The sequence below is a fragment of the Haliotis rubra genome, unplaced genomic scaffold (assembly GCF_003918875.1).
Source record: "Haliotis rubra isolate DU_JTF1 unplaced genomic scaffold, ASM391887v1 Scf5, whole genome shotgun sequence".
Classification (NCBI taxonomy): Eukaryota; Metazoa; Mollusca; class Gastropoda; order Lepetellida; family Haliotidae; genus Haliotis; species Haliotis rubra.
In genome coordinates this window covers 487,791-514,668 of record NW_025767190.1, presented here as the reverse complement: position 1 = coordinate 514,668, position 26,878 = coordinate 487,791, and the positions used below count along the sequence as shown (strand labels likewise).

The following is a 26,878-nucleotide window of genomic DNA, read 5'->3' as shown; positions in this document are numbered from 1 at the left end:
ATAACATTTAACAGTGTAGGGAACCGACTGGCCTTGCAAGAGGTGGGGAGTTTGTAGTTATGTTAAAATGTGAGATTACGGACTACAAGTGTTCAAACAGTGACAGGCCACCGTGATACAACTTGTAGACACTCCGAGTGCCCACTTGTAATGAGATATGGAATGACAGCAACGCAAGAAGCAGGCGGGACAGGACCATGGGTTGTGTTCAGCCCGACGACAGTCGCCTATTCACTTGGTGCCTTTGGATATGCTAAAATATTGTCTCCGATGTAGGCCTCGAGTGATTTTGGCAGGCATAATGCTGTGTGTTTTATTGATGTTAAGTGTGTACAATCTGGCAGTCATAGGAGCCGTGCCTCTAACTGGCAACGATTACGTCATAGCGGTCAGGAATTCCCTATCGAATGTCCATGCGCCGGAAAAAGTCATTCGTCATAACAGAATGCTTCAAGATGCAAATTATAAAGATTTTAGTGTGTCGCCGGACTCTGGACATTTCGCCGGGGGTCATCTGGATAATAACAAGCATCCCCCGGGGGAATTAAGTGACAGCAACATCTACGTGGATGATGATGATGGGACTGTTGGGGGTGTCCCCCCTGGAGTTACCCCCCTGAGTTCTGGTTTCAAGGAGGGTTACAGGACTAACCCCACCCTAGTATCAAACGCTACAAAGAAGCTCCCTGATGCTATTATTATTGGAGTAAAGAAAGGAGGAACGCGGGCGTTACTGGAGTTCCTCAGGATTCACCCCCGAATTCGGGCAACTGGGCCGGAGCCACACTTTTTTGATAGAAACTACAATGAGGGTTTGGCCTGGTACAGGTGAGTCTGGTAGATTCACCCAAAGGAAGATATTGTCACAGACAGGATTGCGTATTATGTCATGGGTTTATATTTAGAGACTGTAGACTGGGTGGACCATGTTTCAAACCCCTTGAAATACAACCGGAGAGACACCTCCAACTTTGACTTATATACACAGATTCATATATTCAGACACACAGATAACAGACACAAATACAGATGTACAGACATAGGTACAGACACATTTGCACCTGGTGTCTTATCCAAGTGTACCTGACTATACGTTTTGTAATAAACACTTCAACGAGATAATTATCTGTCGAAAGGAGCAGCGCACCCGTGTAGTATCTTCACGATAGCACATTGCTGATAACACAGGTAGGTGGATATGATAGATGGATATGACAGGTATGTCGACTCAAGTACACATGGGGATAAAGTTTTGAAGTTAAGTCATCAAATAACTTCCCTGACGAACCCCATATCTAATCCCAGGACAGTACCGCGTGGCTGGAGACTGTTGGGATACCGTTACTGCGCCGTATTAGAATACTTTAGAATAAAAACATGAGAAATCATTGATGGCAACATGTATTATTCTTTTCATTCACGAAGCTGTTGTCTATCAGATGATGCTACTCTACAAGTTGGACTTAAGATTTTCCAGTGATGTGTAGGACCAATATCAGGTGTAGAGTCTTTGAAGGGCATTTGGAAGTGATAACACATAAAGGCAAGAATTTTATGGATGTCAACTTCTTTATTGTGAAGGGTCACGACGTTTCGAAGTATGTTCTTACTCCTTCATCATGTGAATGAAACAATTAGGAACAGACAGCTATATATGTACATGTTAAAACAACAACAGTTATGGGATAACAAGGGATCTTATATCTTATATGGTTATATGTTGGTAATATAATTCAGAACCATTCGTGTCCAGACTGTTAAGGTAGATATTGATAATGTGTTTATTATGGTAATACATAAGTATCATTTAATAAAAATGATAATAATTTTGAAATGTTAAACGAGTTAAACGATCTATGAAGTTTAGAGAGCCAATTTGATCGCCACACACAAACGTGTTCAATCACCATTTGGCTTGGTCCTTGGTAATATGTTTTCATACCAACATTCAACGTCCATGCACATTCATTGTGTCCTCGTGATCTGTCCCTGAGAAAAGGCCATTTTGAAAGGCTGTTAGTCATGAACAGGTGTATGTGATACCAAGAGATCTAACACCACAGCACACGCACGTAAATACAACCAGCTTTCAACTACACGGACTATAATATCATATTTGATCTGCCTTTCCTGACACTAGAACGATCGTGTCGAATTCGTGACATTTTGGACCACTGCATAACGATCTCCCCTACTTTTAATAGTTTATCAGCTAATGGTCCGCTGAGAATTTTAATTTTATTGCCAAGTCAAATGAAGCCGATAAAAGCAATTGAACAGTATTCCTCAGACCATACAAGCTGTAGGTCACTTCTGACAGCGTCAACATGCCAGTCTTCAGGGAGATGTTACGATATGTGGTGTAAATAATTTATCCGTTTCAGTTGTAAGTAGGAAAGAAACTTGAACTTTACCAAGTGTGTCTTCCACAGGGTGGTGTATTGAGACGTTGGCTTTTACTGATCAGCATTTGTTGAAACTGTGAAAAGGCCTGTTGATAAAATTGTTTACATGTATTATGCATAGACATGACTGTTAAACGATGTTCATGGACTACAGTAGGGACTGTGAGATGAGGGGCTACCTTGGTTTAACAGACTGCATGTTACCTGTGTTCATTTATTCCTTTTGGGGAACAGGTGTGAATCTGCACTATGTTGAGTTCCTTTAAACGCGGATAGTGTTACGTTCGAAGTGACACTTCTGTTACACGCGAGACGACATTCGCGCGCATCTTCTTTAAACGTAATGGTGGATAGATGAGGTTAAGAAACGTTCTTTTGTAATTGAGTTAACAAAAGGCGTCTGTTGAAATTGTTCGGAAGAGTTGTGGGCTGTGCGATGATGTTGACACGCACAAATTACAGGTAAGATAATAGCGGGGAACACCTGCGACATGAGACACATTAGAGACAAATGTTTTTTAATGGACGAAAAAGACAAAAGTGAAGAGCCTTGTGACTTACGTTTGAGTGATGCGCAATGTCTCTGTGTGAGTCGAATGAACCAGTCAGTATTGACTGGTTGCCTGTCAAGTGTGACCTGGCTTGATTAATACGGTTTACTAATGACAAACATTAAGTACAAAGTATAAGAAATAGTGTTTCATCTGCTTGGCATTTATAGCCTGTTGCTAGGTAAACCCTGGTACTGTGTGTAACAGGAACTGTTATTGTGACGAAGATGAAACATCACAGCTTTACTGAAAACTGTTCATACGATCTTGTGTACCCTGAGGGTTCAACGCTTAGACTTCCTGTGAAGTTCAGGTATCAAGTGAAATGATAGACTAATGCTTAGTCTCTGAATGTATATAATTTTGATTGTAACAAATAAACCCATTTCAATTGAAAAGGGGCCTCAGGGAAACCAGAGATTCAGAACCTGAGGAAATCTAAACTTGCTTCATTTAGGGCTTTAGCATTGCAGGGAGGGCTAGGTTGCAGGGAAATATTATGGTTTAGGGACTGTAAGACAGACTAGTAAAATGATGGCATGATACGATATTCAATTTCTTTAATACATATTTGAATTTATCTGTCATATGACGAATGGCTGTTTCTATATTAACAACGGTTGTAACGTTACGAGTGTTTTTGTTCATCAGTTAAGTTCCATGATCATATCCCAATCAACATGTACAAGTAATACCGTGATTATCTGTTTTGATGTTAATGTCATTGTGAAAGTACATATTGTTAAGTATCCAAGCTACCAGGCACTGGGAACACAATGAGTGTGTTCGCTCCACGTGGCTGAAAATGGGAGATCGTGATTAAAAGAGATATCACCATTAGCGATCACTTTGTTGATCAAACTGATAAGTTCAGTGGACAGGCCGTCACTGGACGAGGGAACAGCGGTCATTTAGATGTAAATTAAATACGGTCCTTTGACAATAGTAATATTGGACGCAGGATAATAGTATGATCTGACCACCACATATGCTACGGTTGTGAGACCAGCACGGTTGGTCAAAGGGTCATATTAGACTACCATGGCAATGAACCATCAACCACGGTCCATAACTCTCCAGCTGATATTGATGTTAAATACGCCGAGATTGATCGACCTTTTTGTTCTCTTTTTATGGAATGGTATTGTGCTTATATATAGAAATTATAACCACACAACTTCCGTCCGATGGAATTCAGTGCGTTGATGTATTTGAAAAATACATTATATGAAAGTTGCGTGTGGTGTATTGGTCTAGACGGATAATGATACGCCGTTGCTGTGTATGTAACGTTTAAGGATGCAGAATTGCTGATGTGTGAGAGAGTCTATACCGTTCAGGTAGACACCCTCTTTACATTGTGATGAACAATCTGTGGGCTGTAATTGCTCTGTTTATGCTCTATGCTCCGATAATGCCTACGCTTACAAAATATTCCTTGTTAGACGGCCTGCTGCCACAGGCTCAACTAGGAGAATCATATCAGTGTGTATCTGACGACATAAGCTTTCTTTTCTCGTCTCTTTATAACGCAGTTTCGGTCCACGCGGTACAAGGTAATTCCAGGGAGAACTCCGAGAAAAATGAAATTTAATCATAACCAACACTGCCGGCCAACCATGACTAAACACCGAGTATAACCTCAAGGAAACCATGTATTAATACCCTGCACACGAACCTATCAATCATATACAATATACATGTTCATAAGGAATATGTTTACTCTGAGGCCAGGCAACGTGGATGGTATTATCATCTTCCTTTGTATAGCGGAGGAATTCTGAATTATTCAGCTGTTCATCACTGGTGATTTAATTCCGGTCACTGCACACATATAGAAGTGTATGGTTGTTGATTCAGAGGGGGAAGGGGGAGGAGTTGCAGTAGATGAGGCAGGAGGAGGGGGAGGGAGGGGTCTGCAGCGTCCCTGCGCAGTAACGAGATACACATGATTGGGGTGAACAAGGTTAAAGCTCGTTAAGGGATATTCAGACATAGGTACAAAACACCAGCTAACCCCCCTTGTGTAAAACCCCAGTAAGAAGCACATTGATGTCGTTGACAATGACAAAAACGATGATGCGGCGTTTCTGGATGAAACTGTCGCTGTGGTCCTATTGACTTTAAGAGAAGTTATTCTGTTGACTGAAAAAGACTCATATATTAACACAGTGGTTAAGCAGGTGAAATTAACATACTGATAGTATTATCATTTTCAGTCATATATTATCACCTCTATTTGCCTATTACACCCAACGTAGTGTGCGAAGGTGGATAATCGAAACTGGATTTTCTCTGACGTTGACGTTTAACAGGCACATGCTTTATCCAAAGATAACGGGTCTAGGTAGAAGCACACACAACGGACGATATGTTTAGGATGTTTTATGTGTTTAAGAGCAGTTTCTTGTAAAATTAGACGATGTGTAACTCGACACAAATATCAATCGAATTTGTTACTGAAATCAGTCACATCTTTTCACAAAAATGTGAATGGTCAAAGAAAATGAGAACAAATGAATTATATCACTATAAGATCGTTTTTAATCATTGTTGTGTTTTCATAGTGTTTCTGTATACATATATGAAAAGTTATATGATATATATTTCTTCACGGTACAAGAACAGTTGTTGCCAAGGACTGACTAACTGACTGAGTTTAGTTTTACGCCGCTTTTAGCAATATTCCAGCAACATCACGGCGGGGGGACACCAGAAATGGGCTTCACACAATGTACTTTTTGTTACACACAATGTACCCATGCGGTATTCGAAGCCGGGTCTTCGGCGTGACGAGCCAACGCTTTAACCACTAGGCTACCCCACCGCCCCTGTTGCCAGGGATGTTGTTAGTTACATGAGATACGTATTACGTTCGTTACTAAATATTGTGATTATAAAATATTGAATACATTTATTTTGTTTTCAAAAGAATTATGACGGCTGTATATCAGGTTAACGTCGCTAAAAACAGACGCACTGCAAACGTAAGGTCCAAAACACAACATGATACCCGTATCCAATACTTTCCATCCAGTAACCATGTCTTGTTTGTAAACGTTTAACCATGATTAATCATAGGTGTATGGGTTTTTTTGTCCGGTAGTGTACATATCGTGGTAACGAGAGCAGACAGGTCTGCTACAAGTTGACGCTGTACAGATCTGTCAACAGACTGATACTATTTCCCCTATGATTCCACTCCTTACCTCTTAGCCAGGAATTGGAGAGTTGGAGCTTAGATTGTGAAAATAGAACATCATATTCTAAAGTCGTTCTAACCGCGACAAGATCGTGTCGAGTTGCAGTTTAACTTGAAGTAAATGTCTTTAATCACAAAATGAATGAACCATGCACTGGGAATGGCTGCTTGACTGAACGACAGTAAGCTCGGTTTGTGAAATCACGTAAGGTGCCTTATCCTCCAACTTTCTTCATTAATAATCCAGTTTCAACGTTGAAATTACTTTTTGTCAACGGTTACAGATGTCAGAAACTTGAACGGATTTGAAAGGAAACGGTTAGTAATAACATTAATTAACGGTAGCCATTCACGATATTAATGCGCTATTTGTTAGACGTATGGAGCTGTAGTGAAGGCAAGACGTGAAGTATCGGGTTAGGAGTTAATGACTAGTTGTCAGGAACCATGTCTCCGGATGTGAAGCCATCTTGCGACAATCTACCAGCATTCAAATATCAGTAATAGGAAGACTGTGCTTAGATTAGTCATTATCACAGCGATGCCTTATTTAGCCATGTCTACAATTTCCCCGAACAGTGGTTCTATTGTCGAGTTATGGAGGACGTCAACACACTTGGTAAAAGTCTCATCAATGACCCCGCAGTATTGGAGGGAGGGGCGGGCGCGGGGGGATGAACTACACGTGTTCCTGGGTGCTTTTGATGACCAGTGGACATTTGATTGACAGATGGACACGATAATGACAATTGACCAACATCTCGACTCTAAGGTTACTGGGTAATAGGGAATCTATTCAGCACGATAGTGGGCCAAGCTCCTTACATTCACCTTGTACATGACGTGGTAGTTGTGAGGTGGCAAGCTCGGGACAGTTTAGTTCCAAGCTATTTGACTCACCGTGAACATCACAATGACATGTAGATTACAGACCCAGACTATTAGCTTCCGTAGGTGGCTATTGTTCGCTGTGATGTGGCGTTGTTGGTCTCGATTTGTGGAAAAATGTTTCAGTGTACAAACTAATTTGAGTTCCCTGCATCAGAGGTATCAATTCACACTTCAAAAATGAAATATTTATGTAAACCCTAACCTCCTATTTTGCCGACTTGGGTAACCTCTTCTCGTAACAAAAGGGAGCCTAATACTTCTCCTTAGCCCGACCCCACGTTGGATGGAGCATTCCGCGCCCCACCCCCACCCACCGCCACAGTAAGATAATACAACTCATCACACGTCGGGTCATGAACGGGGTTATCTCCCCCTTCATCACGGCCAGTGTCGGGGCAACGCCACCGCCATAGTGGGAGATACCTCCGTTCAAGTATTAGATGGATATGTTTACCAGGAAAAACATTTTTTATCGAGGACAGGTGTGTTGAAGGCTATTTTGCTTGCTTGGGGTATTGTTAGCGCGCGTGTAGAGAAACTCGCGTTTATTTTGAAACACTACTGTGTGTGCCTGTAGTGCTATCAAACGAACATCTCTTGATGCACGTGTTATTTTGTTGAAATGTTTAATTCTAGATTACACACGGTTATTGACATAGGTATCTGATCGGTGACGCTATCGCACGCTTCGGGCGCCAAATGAGGAATTCACGCCTGTCCACACATACCAGCTCCGCACTCCACTCCATTTGACGGGAGTCAGGTGGTGTGAGGAGCTTGAGCGACAACTACAACTGGCTGAAATCGTCGCTCGGCGACTCCAACAGACTACAGTCTCCCTGCTACCAGCGTTCATCTGATACGTTAAAGGTTACTGCGACTACTGTTTGTAGATGTATCGCATCAATGCCGTTAAGATTTTCCGGGTCTGCTATATAATCATAATCAATATAATCAGTTAGCTCATGAAGAACATTGTCAATGTGTATTAATTCCATTTGCAGTAACCCTCGTTTCAAAGACTTGCAAGAGTATATTTATTGCCGATCCCAGGAACTGATAACCTGTTCTGATAAGTTCGTTCCTCCATTAATGATGTTTTCTTGATTTTATCACGTTGGAGAACACGATGTTCTGTCCTTGGGTTAAAGAGTACCATCGCCAGGTCGCGGGATTGTAAAGAGCAGGTGTCATACAAATAGGAGATTGACATTATACCCTGTGACCCTGGAGCAAATTACGTCAGGACGAGTGAATATTAGGATCAGGTTTTCTAGCAATGTTGTGAAAAAGAGTTGCGTGTCCCTGGGGTGTATGAGAGAATGTGAACTATGGATATTACACGTGTACGGGGATTGTCAAGAGTTGTGTTTTCCCCAGCTCCTTACCGTCTGTCATAGAGTGCCTGTGTCAATAACCAGCATAATTTACTGGTCATTGATAAAGATCTTTGACATCCAGGCTAGACTTGATCCAGTCTCTATTAAGTCATGGTTCAGAAGGATTTGGTGATATTTCGCATGCTCGGTTGATACAGATTGGACAGAAGCTGACACCCAGAGTCGTCGCTATACGCTTATGATGAGACTAGGTCTCTGTAAATTCGTCTCTACCAGCCTTTTAGACTTTCTTTTCTTCTGACGGTGACACCGAAGTCCCGAGTTCGATTACCCAACTCAGGATGATGTGTGACGCCCATTTCTTGTGTCCCAGGCTGACACCAGAAGGCGGCGTAAAACCATACTCACACACTCTTGTGACAGATGCAGGAATGCAAAAGTTTTCATACAAAAGCATAAATGACACAGTATCTTAATGAATCATCACCGGATTGAGGGTGGTGGAGCTCAGTGGTTAAATCATTCGCTCGTCACGCCTAAGGCCAGGTTCGATCCCCTCGTGGGTTCAGTGCGGTAACCAGTGGTGTTTCCCGTCGTGATGCACTGCTGAAAACAGCGTATAACCAACTCACTCACTTGTACTACGTTATGATGTCAGTGATATGCTGTATTCTTGTAGCCGCTAAATACGTTAAGACGGTTTCTCACACGATGTCTTTACATTACAACACACCTTCATCAGTATCTTCTCACTGTGAAGCAGCTCAGCAAGCCGACCAGCATGGGTTTGGGTTATCTCTCACTCTGAGAGTCGTGTCGAGAGCTTTGCAACTTTGACAACAAAGTGATGACGGCGATGCTGTAATGATGTCAAAGCCAGCGGGCCACTAGGAGATAGTATGGAAGAGGATAACTGAAGGAATGGGAGATAACTCGAGTGTTCTGTGAGAAGGCAGGAGATCATGAGACTCCAGTCATCAAGAAGGATTACGTAGCGCTCGTCACCAGATTAGGCGAGAGTGGTGCAGGGAGAACCAGAGGCTTGTGCGTGGATTGCGCTGATCTTGGTCACTTGGGGAGTGTATCTTTGGTATACTCAGCATCGACGACAGGTGCAGATGGTATTGATAGTACTGATAGCATGTCGGGATAGCATCTTGGACTGATGATGTTTGGGGGTCATTCGGTAGGAAAATGCTTCATGCATCATTTTTGATGCAGTAGAAATTGAAATTTTGCAACAATTTGTATGAATGTTTTACATTTCAAATTGATTGCGATTCCCTGGTTATATTTTCTGGCGATACCGAACACGGGTCTTTTATCAGAAAATGTTTCAGTATACTTCAGTAGTGCAATCATCTACCTTCAATTTGTTCGTTTCAGAGGAGTAGATTGTGTATATAGATGCCTTTTCTAGTTCCTCGGTAATTCATTCAAAAAAGGTTTATGGTACATATGTGCTGGGCATTTCCAACTTTACCAGCAACCAAAATAGTCCTTTCAGATTCGCCATTGCCCTTCCTCTGCATGCGTTTGTGATAGGTGACACCGATAGGTCACCATACGCTTACCGTTTCGCGAAGACCTGGTATCATCACTATTTGATATTGACTCCTGCTCATGATGCTCACGGAGAGGGGATGATTCCTGCTTTAAGATAGAGATTGTTTATTCGTGTGTGCGTGCGTGTGTTGTTGTTGTGACAAAGATCCTAAACCCGGACCCTTATAGACACATATGTGCAATTACAATCCATTTCCCTCAGCTGTTCCAGTACGTCCCCTCCCGATACTGTTGCTATAGTCGTTGAAAGGGTTCTCCATAGATACCCAATACGGCGTTACGTGTTGCAAAACACAGCCCAGCATTCCATTTAGGTTTAGATTTAAATCTCAGCCGACTGTGTAACGTCTCCGTTCGGTTACACGGAATGTGGTAATTGATAAAACATATTCTTGTCGGAAAATATGGATGTGTTGACACCAGACGAGCGCAGACGACTTACAGCAGACGACACACACCAGACGACCAACGCTGCTCGTTCAGAAAATTGGCCCACTGATTTGAGTCCGGGCTATCAAATGGATGAATTGTCAAGGTAATTTACGGATAAATCAGTTAACTGGATTGATTTTTCCTGTTTGTTATTTCCCAGAAAAAGAAGTTCCATTTATCGGATGTATAAACGTTACATTGATTCTCTGCCGTCAGTTGTAGTAACTTGTGTTGGTCGAGGCCTTTAGAGAACCTGATCAAGTTAATGACTTGCATCCAGTCCTTTTGAGCAAGCTTGTTGGAGTTGTTCTCTTCAATAGTGCCGATAATTTGATCATTTATCGAATCTGTTTGTGGATGGAGATTTGGCTTTGTTATAAAGTGATTACCTGTCGACTATGATTACATGATTTCTGAGCAGTGCTTTGACGCGCTGCGCTGGGTATGTATTCTATCTGGTCATTGCAAGCGGAATTTCCCCTATAAAATAATCACTCCCTATTGAAACGAGGCATACAGTTTCCATGCAAAATAAACACAGTTTCTATAGATTGCTGTCAGTGTAGTCATTTCCGTCCTTGGGGACCTATTAGCGTTTACAGGATTCACGTTTGCATGTAATTCTTGGGAGTGTTAAGTCATTAAGGCATTTCGCACTAGGAAATTACATTATTCGAAGGAAAAAGGTTAATAGCATGAGGTTGTTTTTCTATGCTGTAATTGCAATGTACATGTCAGCAATTTTATTTTTGTCCGTAATTTCATTTTCATTGTAAAACAGACGTGTTAATCGTCTGATTGCTGTTGTACTGATGACATGGCGCTGTACTGTTCAGAACTCAATACAAGGACGGTGGACATAAGTCTTTATACATATTTGTTTGAAAGTATAAAAAATACGTACCTGTTGCCCTGACGTTTACATGGATTTAAGAGATTATATTTATTTGTACTCATCTGTTTAAAGTGCTTCGCGAACGAGGTTATCATGTCCGCCTGGACGAAACAATCATATAAAACCAATGACATTCGTGAGTACTCGCCCCTTTCTGTAACGATGGGTCAGAATTTTGAACTGGGGCTCAACTGTGTCTCAAATAAATTAGCTGAATATACTGGTTGGCATAAGAAACTACGCATCTCTGTTAAGTGGTGTATTTTTCCAACAAGAATGGTTATCAGTCGATGGTGATGTATAGGATAGGGGTGCCAAGGTTGTGTTTTGGACGTGAGTTTGCAGTTTGTCTGCGACTAGAGTTTGGACAAATCCAGTTTCCAAGTGTATACCTTCTTCTGTATATCCCGACAGTTTGTTATATGAAGGATAGTTGAGTGAGGTGATGAGTCTGGTTTACAGACAACAATATCCAACTATATCATAAATCCCTGTAAAACAACGGAACACGAGCCTTGCAACAGGAGGTTGATAGAATGAGCAAGAACGCACGTCAGGATACGGCGACATAATCAGTCCGCTTCACGCCCACCCGATCCGTATTCTTAGTGGGCTTTTTACAAGCATGATGTTTTGGGTTAACGCCATAGTCAGCAATATTACAGCTATATGTGTAAGCAAGCGAGTCTAAGCCAAGAAATCCAGCGGTTGACATCATGGGCATTGATTAACGCTACTGGGATACGTTGATATGTTTCTGCCAAATCGCCGATGACGCTGATCATGAGATGAGATCTACTCTATCTGAGTTAATTAGCAATGAATCTGAACCGTCGCATACTGCACCAAATAACTCCTTGTGGAACTAGCTGAACAAATATTACAAAATCATGTGCAACGGAGGAACAGTACCCCGGGTGTGGGTATGTTTGGCTAGTTATTCCAGTGTTGACACGGTTCCACGTGTGAGTGATGGGAACATTTCACATGTCATAAATGTCAAAATTAAGTGACACGCGTTATCTACCATGTCCATCCAGGGGGCGTACATTCAAAAGTCCATCTTGCTTACAATAGCTACACACACACACGAAACACATCCTTTCTCACATTAAGCAATACCTACAGAGTGAAGCACAAACCTCATTATGTTTGCATTTGTGCCAGCCAAATAATAGCATGTTTAACACACGTGCTATATTTACACTCTCAGTATACCAAACATTGACGATTTGCCAGTTGTGGCGAGCATAAAAAACGTTGTGATAGAGGAATGCTTTCTCTCCTTGTCCGTATTGAGAACTGACAAACATGGGGTAATAATCGCTTAGCGTCTCTGCACTGTGTTTTCCGTTCTTTCCTCCCGTCTTACAAATTGAAGTGTTTGCAGTGTGGCTGTTGTGGGTAGGGAGCAAACCCACGGCACGAGTCGTAAGGAGCTCTGTGGAACACATGCTGGCTATTGGCTTAACACGGCCTCTTGGTGATGCTCATTTCTGAATTGCTTGCTTCATTAAATATGTGGAATTTGGGAGTAATTGGAATCATCTCTTTGGCGTGAGATGTCGCATGTCTTGGGAAGGGGGTAATTGTCAGGGGGAAAGGGTTGAGCAAACATCTGGTGGCGTTTGCCCATTTCGTCATGAGGGCGACAATATGGCTGACCTTGGGAGATGGCTTCGTTCCACAAACCTGTTGTTAGTTTTTTGTTAATTTCTTTTTCAGTCTAGCGATGATATTCTTATTTGCAAACTCACGTGTTTTTGTAATGAGAGTAATTTTACACAAATATTGGTCACCCTGTTCTTCCAACTCTCTGCAATGTCAACCCATCCCACCTACACTGCCAACCCCCCTACAGTGCCATCCAATCTGACCCACCCTTTACATTTCCACCACTACCTAAATTCTACAGTGCCTCACCGTACCACCGGCGCTTTGCACTGCCACCCCGCCCCCTCACACCCAAATCCGCTCTTGACTCTCCCTTCTCTCTCTCCCCTCTTGCTATGCGGCGTAAAACTAAATTCAATCACTTAACCTCTCCATCTTCCCTCCCCAGTATGACCCGCCTCAACTCTAAACTTCCCACTTATCTCTCCACCCACTCAGCCTCCTAACATCTTCAGTATCTCCTACCCTCCCTCGAGACCATTCCGCTGGACACTACATCTCGTGTTGACCTTCTTGACCAGAACCGGACACCTTGCTGGAAAGCAATCTGATATTCCACGTTTACGACCTTTTGGTTCTCATAATTTGCTATTTATTGTCCATATCTTCTCAAATCCTAACATATAAATAAATGGAAATCACTTGCCATTCAATACCTTCTGATAGTAAAGGTTTAATGCCCAATGTTCCGAGTTCAGCAATCAGAAATATTCTAAATATGGAACTGACCTCGTAATCCAAGATATTCTTCTCATATTTCAGAGTAATGTACAACGTGCACAGCTATTGATTTCGACATCAGTCCATTAAGAGTTATACTTGAAACGCGCAGGAATCATTTCAATCCGGTCATTCAGCCAGAACGCACCAGCCTCAGTATTACTATTCCTATGTATTACTTCACAGAAATGATTGTGAACGATTCGTTCTCTCCTTCGCCCAAATTCGTCCACATTTTAGATTTCGGACGAAATCATTGTGTTCCCGAATGCAATACCTTTTAAAATACATATTTACAAGAATACAAAATATCGATGAATTTGTTTTTTTTACAGTATGAAATATTCATTTTAAGATGAATAAAAGTGTTTGATTCCAAATGGTATGAAATCTTTGTCGATTTTCCCTGGGTTGGCTGCGAGAAGCGAGGGCCGATACAGTCAGCAATGAGTCTGCCCTGTGATGTGATGTAATCACGATATCATATAGTATTTGTTTCCTTTGATATGACACATTTACAACAAAGGAGTAGACCCGGGCGCCATCTTAGTGTGGAGTCTAGCGGTTCTATTACGTTAAAGTCCAATGAATAGCGAAACAAAGGGAGACACGTTCGGTTCGGTTTGAACTCGAGGCGTTATTTTGTCTTAGAAACCGGGCCGTGAATCCAAGGGGAGATAATAAAACAACCCCGGAAGGAATGCCAAAGTTAATTTGTATCTTCGGGGTTTATGATTGAGAGAAATTGCTAAGAAGATTATTATCAGAAAATAACTGGATTTTTTTAAACGCCTGGAGAAAAATAATTTTCTTCGTAGCGGAAGTGGTATGACCAGGGGTGAAAGTAATACTCCATCCATCATCGGTCAGCGCTGGTCTTGACGTGGACCTTAGGGAAGGGGAACAGGTTCAGGACTCGGCGCGTTCCGTCAGTCAATAGCAAGTCGCTGGTGTGATCTATCATCGCTGTCAAGCGTCCAACCGGACGCAGTACTGATGTGGATCAGGGCAATCATCGCCTAGCTTGTCTCACTGATGTCAATACCCTTTGTTGCCCTGGACAGTGTTAATTTCTACCAGTGTAGATCATCTGCAGGAGCTGCTATTAACGCCCAAAATCTTAGCATGACAAATAAGGATATAATATTTCCACGTTCCTTTTTGGGTCCACAATGATGAGGAATAATATCGTTAAAAGTTGAGTGGTTGCTGTTAAACTCTGCACTACTGAGTCTGTATGACGGCAGCCGCGAAATGATCTGTTTGAACCAGACAACCCAGTGCTTGATATTGTGTACACTGATCCAGCAGCACTAGTCGCCATCAAATGACAAATTACCCAGACTGACCATCTGATAATATGGTCGCTTCTTCAGACCAGCTTTATGTTGCTGGGGAATACCTGAAATCCCCACAGGAACTGCGGCATCAAACGGGAATTCATTATTTAATGGGAGAAGCTAGTAAACCAAGGACCATGTACCGTATATATCTAGGAAGACTGAAAATGCTCTGAACATTTCTGTTTTTTGTCTATTAGATGTCACTGAATGTCTATTTTTCAACTTAATAAATACTTAGATCCCAACTCACGAATCATCTCCTACAGTAAGGGTCATCCTCTTCAAAGTTGATGTTGAATATTGACGTCATTACTTACAGATTTGCTCTCTCTGCTTATCTAAACAGAGCGATGTGAGGTTTGAAAGACTTGGTTGGTAGATTTTTGATTGTTGAGTCGTAGCCTCGACCCCCAAACCCCCTTCCCAGTTACCTTACTGCGTCATGTACCTGTCCCCGCGCCTCGCTACCCCACTTCGTGTTTGAACGCTGTCACCCCTTCCCCCACCCACCGACGCCACCATCTCCCGATTTGAAAGTTGTCATCTCCCCACCCTATCTCTTTTGAACGCAGTCGTCGCACTACCCTGGGGCGAAATGTGTTAACCCCGGTCTGGTTTCGGGTTATCTTTTCCGGATGGGCGCGTCAGAATTTCTGAATTCTGAAATGACAGGCTTTTAGTGTCAGGACAGGGTGAAAAGCCGTAATGAAGCATGAAAACAAGAGTAGATTGTTTGCTTCGCCGGCTAGACAGAAAACACTGTAGTTGGGCCTCAAAGACTCACAATAACTTTCAAAGAAAGTGCAAAGCCCGCCATTTGCCACCCTAGTTCTCCCTACCTGCATCGACCTGATCTGCTAACACAACACCTCGGGCGTCTCCGGATCATTTCGTAATTAATAGTCCCCTCGAGTAAAATGACAAAGAACGCTAAATTAGTGTTACAAGGGACCCAAGGAGGCTCTTGACACCATGATAGCCCCTTAGCCTCCCCAAAACAGCCTCTCAAACACGAACACTATATGTATAGAAGTTCTTGTGTTGGCGGAGTGGCCAGGTACGCACATATAGGCTCCGGAATGACACAGTGTTACGAGTTTGGAGAGGGGCGCTGCATTGAGCTCGTGCCGTCTGTATGCTTGGTTAGGCTTCAAGTGCCGTTTGATCTTTGGGGGAGTAATTGATCTCGTGATGAGAGTAATGAAATAGAATGTTGACATGCGTTAATGTAGGGGTCTGGTTCAGCTTTAGATGCTTTTATCTTTGTCTCCTTGTTTGTCTGAGCGTCTTTGTCTATCCGTCTACACTGCCTACCCCTCTTTCTCTCTTTCTGTCACTTAATCAGACTTGCACAAGCCTTTAAATCAGTGATTAGTTTAAATTATAAATCCTAGATAACAGTTATGATGTGATTACGTTTTCGCCATAAAAGGACTGGCGTTCTTATGGGACTTCATTTCTGTACACTTTTCCAATTCCCTAATACAGTAACGCCTAAGAGCAAGGCTATCTCCCCTTTGTATCTCTCTCTCTCTCTCTCGCTCTCTCTCTCTCTCTCTCTCTCTCTCTCTCTCTCTCTCTCTCTCTGTATCTCTTCACCTCTGCATATGAATCTCAAGATTAGATTTGACATTTTTAATATTTTATAGCAACTCTTATCACGCTTTTGCACTACCTCTGGAAATCTAGAATCTCTAGAAATATTATTCTATGTCTTCAGCTTTGGTCTTAAAGAAACAAGCGCAAAACTATACTTATTCCAGACAGTTAATTAGCACTTGGCTACATCACATAGCCCCAGGTGCAAGTATTCCTGACTAGCCTGACGGTTGAAGCTTAGCGAGCTCCGACCCCGGAGTGGCTTGTCCCACGTTCATTACCAGCGCGGTGCCAACCAATAAGTCCAGAGTTGTTCTAAGACCTTTGAATGCCAAAGTCAACACCCTCACCTTGTTATGGACCTCTTTGTGGGACTCTGTGTGGAACCTTGCGGTCTCCACGTAGTCTTTTTCCCGTGTTCAGGAGCGGAGTGCGCCATGTTTACTTCCAGGGCGTTGGTTTAATGTTACAACATTACCAACTGAATGATTCAATAATGTTGTGAACTGCTACCCAGGGCGACTCCATCAGACTCTATGAAAGCCTCCTGATGTGAATACTTGACTTCGGGGAACATTCTCTGAAGAAGGTCATTAAGAGAAGAAAAGCATACAAATCCTCTGAAACTCCACTGCTTGTTTTCCTGTTAAGCAATATAAGATATAGTGAGATGTTGTGAAGATGGAGTTGTTTTTGTGTGCAAACAAACGCTTTGTTGTGGTTGTTTTGTAAACAACAGCTGCTAGTTAGGTTGGCGTGGTTGCAACGGATCGGATACCAACATGGCGCTAAGAGCTACTGGGGTGTTATTTCCTGTTTTGTGAGAGGAACGGACAGGCAGTATGTTAATACTTGCGTTCTTTGCTTCTGGCGAGCATCTAGAACCTAGTCACATACCGTAAAAACGACGCGAATATCCAATTTCATACATTACAAGTTTTAATCCCTTGTAACTGGAATGTCATCATGTCCCTAGTATATACTACTCAAAATAACATGACAGGTTAATGGCGAAGTATCGGATGTTTTCTAACTTCTTTTGACTAGTATAGGTCCTTTACGACTATGGAACGTTATGATTCCGATCTCATGTTCCAGAAAAGGGTATCAGCCCTAGAATTTTCATTAGTCCTACACTTAAATAGAGACTTAAAGCACTAAGATCGCTTCATGCAAGTAGACCCATTCCTTAAAGCTACCTTAGCGCTAAGACGATAGTAATACGGCCTCTTTATGGAACCTGACCCTGGTAGAGTTCGACACACTTCGCTTGTCTCGAATTTAGGACACCTTGACATGCATCGGTTGGTCAGTAAGCAACTTATTGCCTTATCGTTACTCTATGAACAGTGGTATGATTCTATCAATGAGCTACTTCAGAACATTAAATCTCATTGCCACAACATAACTATATTATTAACCATATAGTTTACATCGATACTGCGCTTAGCTCGACTAGCGGATAACTCGATGTATTTTCGATGATCCAAGGATTTGGAATTAATGAGTTATTCCGTAATAGCCGCGTTGTATGATGGTCCATAATTGGTACACTTTAGGTCCAGTATGGCACTTTGTCAGTAAAATGAGTCCATGGAATCACGGTAGATTTACCAAACTGCGATTATCCGCGAAACTGTATCTGCATTACCTATTTATCAGCGCTGCATGCAGCGTACACCGCGTTGCCCGAGACGTTATATAGGTGCATTATCGGACCACGATTTAGATAATTAACTTTTATGAAGCCAGACTGGCGTGTAGGACAGTACAGCATCATTTCAGCACATATCCATCATCGACCGACACCTATCTGAGACAGCCTTACACAATTACAGTGTCAAAACCCACACATGTTCCTCTCTGTTAATTATATCTGTTCGGGTGCAATCAGGGATCACCCGCAACCTATTACAGACAGGGTAATTTATATGATCACAAGATGGCGTGAATGAAATGGATGGTTTCACAGTCTGTATTGATTGTCAGCTAAAACAACGGAGTGTCTTCACATTCCCACACGACCGTGGCATTATTCGGGGCAATATTTCACGTTCAGGACAGTAACGTTCTAAGGGGGTAATGAAACCCAAGCTAAACCATATTGTCCCTTGCGCTGAAGCAAGCCTTAATGAGAGTCTCATGTTCGCTGTGACTTATAACAGTCGTATGTAACAATATTGATGACTTTTACAGAAACCAGCGTTGGTTTTGTCAAAGTTGATGGATGTTGGTCTTTAGTTTTACGAAGCCGTGGCATTCAGATACAATCGGACGACCTCGGGAATCTCCGTGAAGGTTCGTTTGGTGGAACAGTCGTGTTAATTGGATCTCCCTGACCATGTTACCAACATGTCGGATTGGTATCATAATGAGACAACGTCTTATGGTAGTATTGGGGTTATAGTGTCCGTTCGCCACTCAGAAGACCGGGGTTTGATTTTTGACATGTGCATTTCTTTTTATATCACCGATTTTGTACATCGCATGCTTTAATGAGAGTTCAAAATGTCAAATAAACCGCTTAAAATACCCCGTTTCCGACTGAAAATACTGCTGCCGGCTTAAAACAAAACAAATTTTAATTTTATTATTTGATAACCCTGTCTTGACCTATTTCGAATGATACTATTTAGTCGGAAATTATACAACAGAGCAGGATGTCAGACTGTGGAGTTCACGTTTTACCAACAGTTACATCATTAAGTTCCCCAGCGTTCCAGCAGTGTGCCTGGTTTTAGCCGAGGCTTGCTTCCACAATGTGCTCCCCGAAGTGATCTGATTGAGACACGACGATACGTAGCCATATGGAGTCGCTTCGTAAAGGCAATATGTACCGTTCTTACATCTGTTTACTGATTAGTGGATGTGTTTTGTATAAATCCGAGATACTTCCTGCCGGCGTGAGAGCGTTCCGAATGAGAGAGGATGAAAACCAACGGATCCGAGATTATTGTGAGCAAAAGGCAGCGACTTGGCTGGAGCTCTTCAGGAAATCTACTGTGCTCATTGTTGGTCTCAGGTTGCCCGCGAAGGCAGGGTAAAACACCTTCAAAGAGTTGAAACCCTAGCAATGAGAGAAACACGCTACTTGGGAACAAAACGTAATGAAAAAATCACAATGTCGACTCCAGCTGTCTTTGAAGAACCATACTGTAACCGTGTAGCGCCATCGAGAACTTCCGCAATTCAGACGTTCAAGTGAACGAGAAAGCATCCAGTTGAAGAGCCCTTTACTTAACTGTGTCTTTGAATTGTTTAGGTAAAACATGTAGGATGTTCTTTACATTCCGGGTTCTGAAACAGCACTGGTTTACTCTGAAAAATGCGATAGCTGGAATCTGCAAGAAATACGCAGCATTCTGTATCTGTTTTGAAATGAGTGTGTGGCACCTCGGCAAGATTTCCTCGACATGTTACGCACATTTGATTTTTCGAATATCAAGTTTTCACATCTGTCAAAATTTGCATAACTTATTTTTTTCTTGATTGTTATGTCTTCTCGTTAGTATTTTTTGCCTGTTATTTTTTTGGCCTGAAAATACACATCGCGTAACTTTGTCTTAGATTATTGGGTTATTGAATTTCAAGTCTGTTTCTGTGTTCCCAGTCTGCTAACGTGCGTGCTACATATCGCGTGTATTACGTAACGACATGGTCCTAAACTAACATCATTACCTCCATTAAGGGTAACGAATGTTTTTGGAACGGCAGTCGCAACCTGCTAATGTCCGGCGTTGAAGAACGGGGCAGTATTGGAGTATTGATTGAAGCGTTGTCCTGTCTGTGGGCCGGGGACCAGTGTAATACTCTCTCATCAAATATGTATGTTCAAACTCATGCAGAATTTAGTTCTGGGTCTCCCCTGTGACTTGAACTGGGGATGGGGTGACGAAAGAGAGGTTGCATCTCGACAGTACCGGCATCACTGGGAACACTTAGAAGCTCTCACAACACTCAATCTACTGGACCAGTCACGGATGAAATTAAAAAAATTGAAACATTAAGCATTGAAAGTATGCACAAAGAACTTGATAAAAGGGGATGTTTGTAGGCTTCTCTTAAAGAATTGGAAGCAATTAGAACTCTGTTTAAGTTTGGATTAATAATAACAGTCATTACAAATCCACACTGCTCTTGAACCTGACATCACTGTAACAAAGACAATGGAGTGTTTGAACTTGAGCTGTGTCACTATTTGTATAGAATTGTTCAGTCGGGCTGGAGTTCTGTAAAAGCTTGTTTTCACGTTTTTTTCGAATCTTTTATCTCCATATTTTCATTTCCACTTTGTATTTTATCAAAAACAATGTGTACACGGACGTTGATAGGAACAATACACTATGACAGCCGTGTCATCAGAATCAACGCTATGGCCTTGTATTGTGTTGCGGAACGAGTAGTGTCAAAATCACCAAGTTCCCAGGCAACTCTCCGACGTATAGTCGACGTCAAGGAGGCTGGAAATTGACTTCCACCGCCCGGTTTTCCCAGCGTAAGTAGGAGGCTGGGTATATTTGTGTTGGAGATGAAGGCTTCCTTTGTTTTGATCGATTCTGATCTTTTCTCCTCCGGTGTCCGTTTGTCACTTGTCGGGTTAGCATGTGTTTCGAGGATCCGCCATTGCACTCAGGGGAGGAGGGTTGCTTGTCCTGTAGACAAGTGATCGTAAATTGATTTGATATATTTTCATCTTTACTCCGCCACCAACAGTCAGATAGAACTAACATGACGGTCACTGGAGGGCATATACGAGGGGCGATCAAAACGTATGTAGAGTCACCAAGAAAACGATACAAATGCAGTTATTTTTATGTTTTATTTTTCTACATATTATCTGTCAAGCTCAAGCAATTTGGTTTTGCTATGTTCCAGTCTCACGAACCCCATTTTGTTTGACCTTTTATCTTGGTACCCTCAAAAAACGCAAAATCTACAATAAATGCATCAACAACTTCAGGAAACAAAATATGCAAGAAATCTTTTGTGTGTTTGACATTGATAGAATTCCCCTAGAATCAATCACACTTAGATATTAAAGTCATAAAAAAGTAATTTGAAATTACAATCGATTGTTAAAGTGAAACAACCCACCCACCCCCACCCCCACCCACCCCCACCCTGACGTTGACTGAAAGAGCTTGTTTTGGAGACGCTACCCACCCCTTTTCAGATGACGTAATCATAAGGACATAACTTATTCTAATGTTTTCACTTATTCATACATGATGCCAAGGGTTCAAGCTAAACACCGAATGGTCACACAAGTGTCAGCTCACAATATATTGTAAACAGTACCAGCTTGAATATCTTGACACAATGTTTTAGGGAGATTGAAATGGGGCTGTCCTTAAAAAACAGCCTTCGACTAAATATAAATTAAGCAATCCAAATCTTTGACTGTTGGTTATGACGGGAAGTCATCCAATACTATACTGAATATATTTTATATGATATACTCTGAGGGCATACCACTATCCAAGAAGTACCAAATGGCAGATCGTTTTTCATTTTCTGCAGTTTTGTTGAAATATTAGACCCCAATGTGTTGTGATGACTAATATCTCATTAACCACATTACCCACATATGTGAAATTTTGGATATGACTTTGCTAAAGATTCCTTCAAAATGGAAGCTTTTCAAACATTGGACATCGAGAATACAGTTAGTCTACGTACTTTTTGATCGACCCACTTATAAAAGTTGTTGTTTACTCGGTGTTTTCTGGTCTGGCTCTCCGTTTTGTTTACTACCCTCCTTATACAGACTTACAATACATTTGTCTATACAAGTCTCTTCACCACACCTCTTTGGTATTCCTGCTAAATGGCCATTCTGATATTTATGTGCGAGTTCCAAATATGAAATGTTGGTTGTGAACATTATATTTATTATCAGAATTATTATAGGTGCATTAATATGCAGTTTGTTCATCCGGGGAAGAGTGTATTGTAGATCTGAATATTATTCTAAACAGTCCCATAATAAACGGATATTAATGTCTATGGTAGGGACGGGAAAATGACATGTCCAGCCGGTTAATGGGGTATTGAAGACCAGATGGACCAAGCACTGACCCATGAAGTAATGGAGCTAATATCAACCTCGGCCCAGGCCAACCTGTCACAACATATACGCTGTAGGCGTAGTGTAACCCGCTTTGTTTATGATCAGTTACTGGTCATTTCCTACGATAATATTTTGATTGCAATGACCATTTCACATCAACAACACGCATCACGAGAACAAGGGAGATATGCACGGAAGCAATTTAGCGGAATTGACTGACATATTTACTTACATTTAACGCTAGTGAAGAACGTGGTGCCTCATGAATGTAAATTTGTATTGCGGTATTTTGCCAAACACAAAGGGTTAATGAGTTTTATTATAATAATTTGTTTCATTCCAATTAGTGTGAATAAAGAGAACTATCAAATGAACAAACCAACGAAATATGAATTTCTATGGGATTTGTCAGTTAGAAATTATTAAAGGAGGGAGGTGGGTGGTCCATTGGGTAAAGAAAACCTGGGTTCCATTCACTATAGTTATAATGTGCGAATTCTGGTGCTCCCTGCTGTGATTTTGCGGGAATATGCTAAAACCGGTGTAAACCCACATTCAGGAATGAGGTAATGCGGTGAAAGTTCTACGTTCAAACAACATTGCTGACGTATGTTTATTCGTTGTTGCAGGGAGCAGATGCCGTTGACGACGCCAGGACAGCTTACCGTCGAGAAGACCCCAAGCTACTTCGTCACCCGCGATGTCCCCAAGAAGGTCTACAATATGTCGAGGAACGTCAAACTCATCGTTGTGGTCAGGGACCCGGTGGTCAGAGCAATCTCGGACTACACCCAGGCAGCCAGTAAAAGACCGGGCATGAAACCCTTTGAACAAATGGCCCTTCTGGACAACAGGACCGGCCTTGTGAACTCGTCTTGGGGTGCAGTGAGGATTGGAGTGTACCCCAAACACCTTGACCGGTGGCTCAAACACTTCCCACTCCGTCAGTTCCACTTTGTGAGCGGGGAGAGACTAATAGTGGACCCGGCTGGCGAAATGGCCAAAGTTCAGGACTTTCTTGGTCTGGAACGGGTTATAACGGACAAACACTTTTACCTGAATCAGACTCGTGGATTTCCGTGTCTGAAGAAACCAGGAGGTAGTGGCAAACCTCATTGCTTGGGGAAAACAAAGGGCCGTCAGCACCCTTCAGTGGACCCTCACGTGTTACAAAGACTACGAGACTTCTATAAACCTTTCAACTTAAAGTTTTACCAAATGGTTGGCCAGAACTTTAGGTGGCCTACATGATATCGGTGCTCAAAGTCACGTTTTGATAAAATGAGATTGAAATAATTTATTATATGTGTGTTACAAGATTCTTGCCTTTCTACTGGGTCCCACTGTTCTACCTCATGGCGCTAACTAACTGACCGCTGACCCGAGCCCGGGATTGAAGAAGAACCAACGTCGGCGATGATATGTCATCGTTGCACAGAAACTGTGATGTTCATGACGCCGATACCTGTTCATCAGATCTGTGTAAAAGCAAGTACAGTGACCATGGTAGTCCTAACCATGGCTCAAGTATGTTCCGGAAGGGCCGGTCTTTGGACTGGACAACCGGACGTCTGGACGTTAACATTAATTTAATTGGTAACGTTTATTTCAACCCTTTGTGTTGTAACAAAAGGTCTCTGACATCTTAAACGGCCACACACATGGAAACCACGTTAGTCAAGATAACTGTTAATCTGCAAACCCTGTTAATCCAGAAGTTCAGCAAGTGCTGTTGGTACATCTGTACAGATTCCAAGAAACATTACACAATACAAATGACTCTTTAACCAGGACATTTGTTAATCTGGACGATTTCAGTGGGGATCTGGATTAACGGGTTTTGTTAAGTATTTGTTGATTTCAAGCGCTTTTATACACCCAGTTAATATTATGTTGAAAACAAAGGTAAAAAGCTTTTGCAATTTTTAACGGACCTGAAACAAAGTATTACAGAGGTATTGTAGCACGTTGCACACGATCTCTGTGTATAGTTTCGTATAGCCATTGTGATGTCCCTTGCTGTCGTTGGTCAAACAATGTCTGCAGGAATATTTCTGCCATGGTTTCTTGCCAGATGTCCGACGAGAAGTCTTATTTTTATAAATCTCGTCCTGTATTATTTTCAAGCCTGACAGATTTTTCAATTGCCAGTAACAGAATGTGCTTATTTTTCTACACGAGTCTGTACGCCACAGCTCGCCACTGTGTAGTTGTATGTGGGACACTCTGATGTGATAGGATTTGAATGAGTTACACACAAACCACCCATGGCAATATACTCTTGACAGAGCGGCTAAGGATGATCGGACTCGCTGCCACTGCGCATGCGTCCGTTCTTACAATCAGTCTGTTACTTGTTCCGGTTGAAAGTTAAGCTTAACCTTGACTTGATCCATACGCTCTGGAAGCTAAGGAGGGAATGGCGGGAAACGGAAACACTTAGTCATCAGAATAAGAATTCAGATTTGATAGAGGTGGGATGACTGTAGATCGGAAATGAACTTCTGCCAGACTACCCCCATGCTCCCTGGTCATTGCGATGAGGCGTCGTTACCCTGAAATCGTTGTCGTTTAATTGTTAAATACGGGCCTAATCAAAATTTAAACCTTATTCAGGGCGTGGGCATCTGCAATAAACATGATTGGCTGCCACAGGTTTGGACGTATGTAAAGGCAAGATGATATTGACAACTGCACATAGATATGTACACTGACTCGCGTGTGATATTGCCTTGTATGAATGAGAGAGTGTACAACCGACATTGTATTCTATAGATTGACATTACTATGTAATGTCACATGACTATTATCATAAAAATATCAGTATACGCCTTTTAGTTACAGATTGGGGGACTTCTTCACTCTTTCTAAAAATGAAACCAATGCATATTTGAATTGCTTTAAATCTCAATGATATTTAAAAAAGTATTAAAAAATTAAATCAAATTATTGTTAAATGACAGTACCGTTTACAATATTGCTGTTTGTCGTTGCGATAAAATAATGGATTTTAGTCGTGACATTGTTCTAAGGTATTGTTATGTTCATTGCAACGAGGACTGTTGTTAGTTATGTGAACGCTTTGAGCAATTCGCATATTTGTTGTATATTTCTTACAATGCATTAAGTGCTACTGTGTCCTCAGACACTGTATATCCTAAATTATTCCTGTTTAAAACAGTGTCGGGGTCAAGGTCAGGTATGTGTATGTCCTTGACCTCAGGTAGAACTCCGGACTCAATTCGACAATGCATCTTGAAGAATATTGCGTTTGTAATGTGATACGTTATTAGACTTCTGTTATTATGTTTTGTAAGCAGTGCGATTTAATTTTTTTTGTTGCTACAACGATTGATTGCCTTCTGATGTATAGCATAATACCACTAATTATGAATTATCCTCTCTTGAAACGCCATCGACAGTATATATCAATGTGTCCGAAGATGTTGGTCAATGGGCACTGATTGTCGTCCAGATCACTCTCGGTTGCGCAAGTATACCTCACGTTCCCAATTATGTTCAAGTACTTATGGAATCCATTTCCTCGTTTGTCCATGAAAACAGGGTCAATATTCTATTCATGCGCTATTCATATCTATTCGCACCAGTAACTAATGCTAATCATTATACCCAGGCGATGTTGCCAGAGGGGCTACGTTGTTTTGCCAAATATGAATCTACCGATCTGATACGCATGTAGCATATGAAATCCATGTAAAACTGTGAATATTAGATTTTTTTAAACCGCAGGAAAGTCCACTTATAGTACTGTTATCATCCTGTACATATCACAATCTCTCGCGAGATCACGTAGAACCGGAAGTCGATAGCAGATTCGCTTGGAGAAAGGGCATCGTGCTGAGTGATACAAATGTGTGACGATAATTACAAATATTGTCTGGAAATATTATATAATGTTAGAACCAGGGGGAGAAAATTCTACTAATTTCTCAGAGTCAGTTCCGGGTAAACTGAACATTGGTTATACCGAATCTCAATGTAAACCCTTAATGGTAAATGTTAAAGTTATGCCCAAGTTCGGTATACACGGACTTGCCAGTGCCCCGATCCGAGTGACGTCTATATCGACTTCTGAATGTATGAATGATGTATGATCCTCTATGGATCCTTGGACCATTTGCATGGAGATGTTGTTGTTGAAACAGTGCAAATAAACATATTTTAAGATA

The 26,878-nt window shown here is 41.8% G+C and overlaps 1 protein-coding gene across 1 annotated transcript; it reads left to right on the top strand.

Annotated features, from left to right (window-relative positions):
- LOC124291665 (heparan sulfate glucosamine 3-O-sulfotransferase 6-like) lies at window positions 1-26,878 on the top strand. Its single transcript, XM_046728714.1, has 2 exons — window positions 1-828; window positions 23,318-26,878. Exons 1-2 carry the CDS (start codon window positions 251-253, stop codon window positions 23,937-23,939), a joined length of 1,200 nt encoding a protein of 399 aa, XP_046584670.1. The 5' UTR covers window positions 1-250; the 3' UTR covers window positions 23,940-26,878.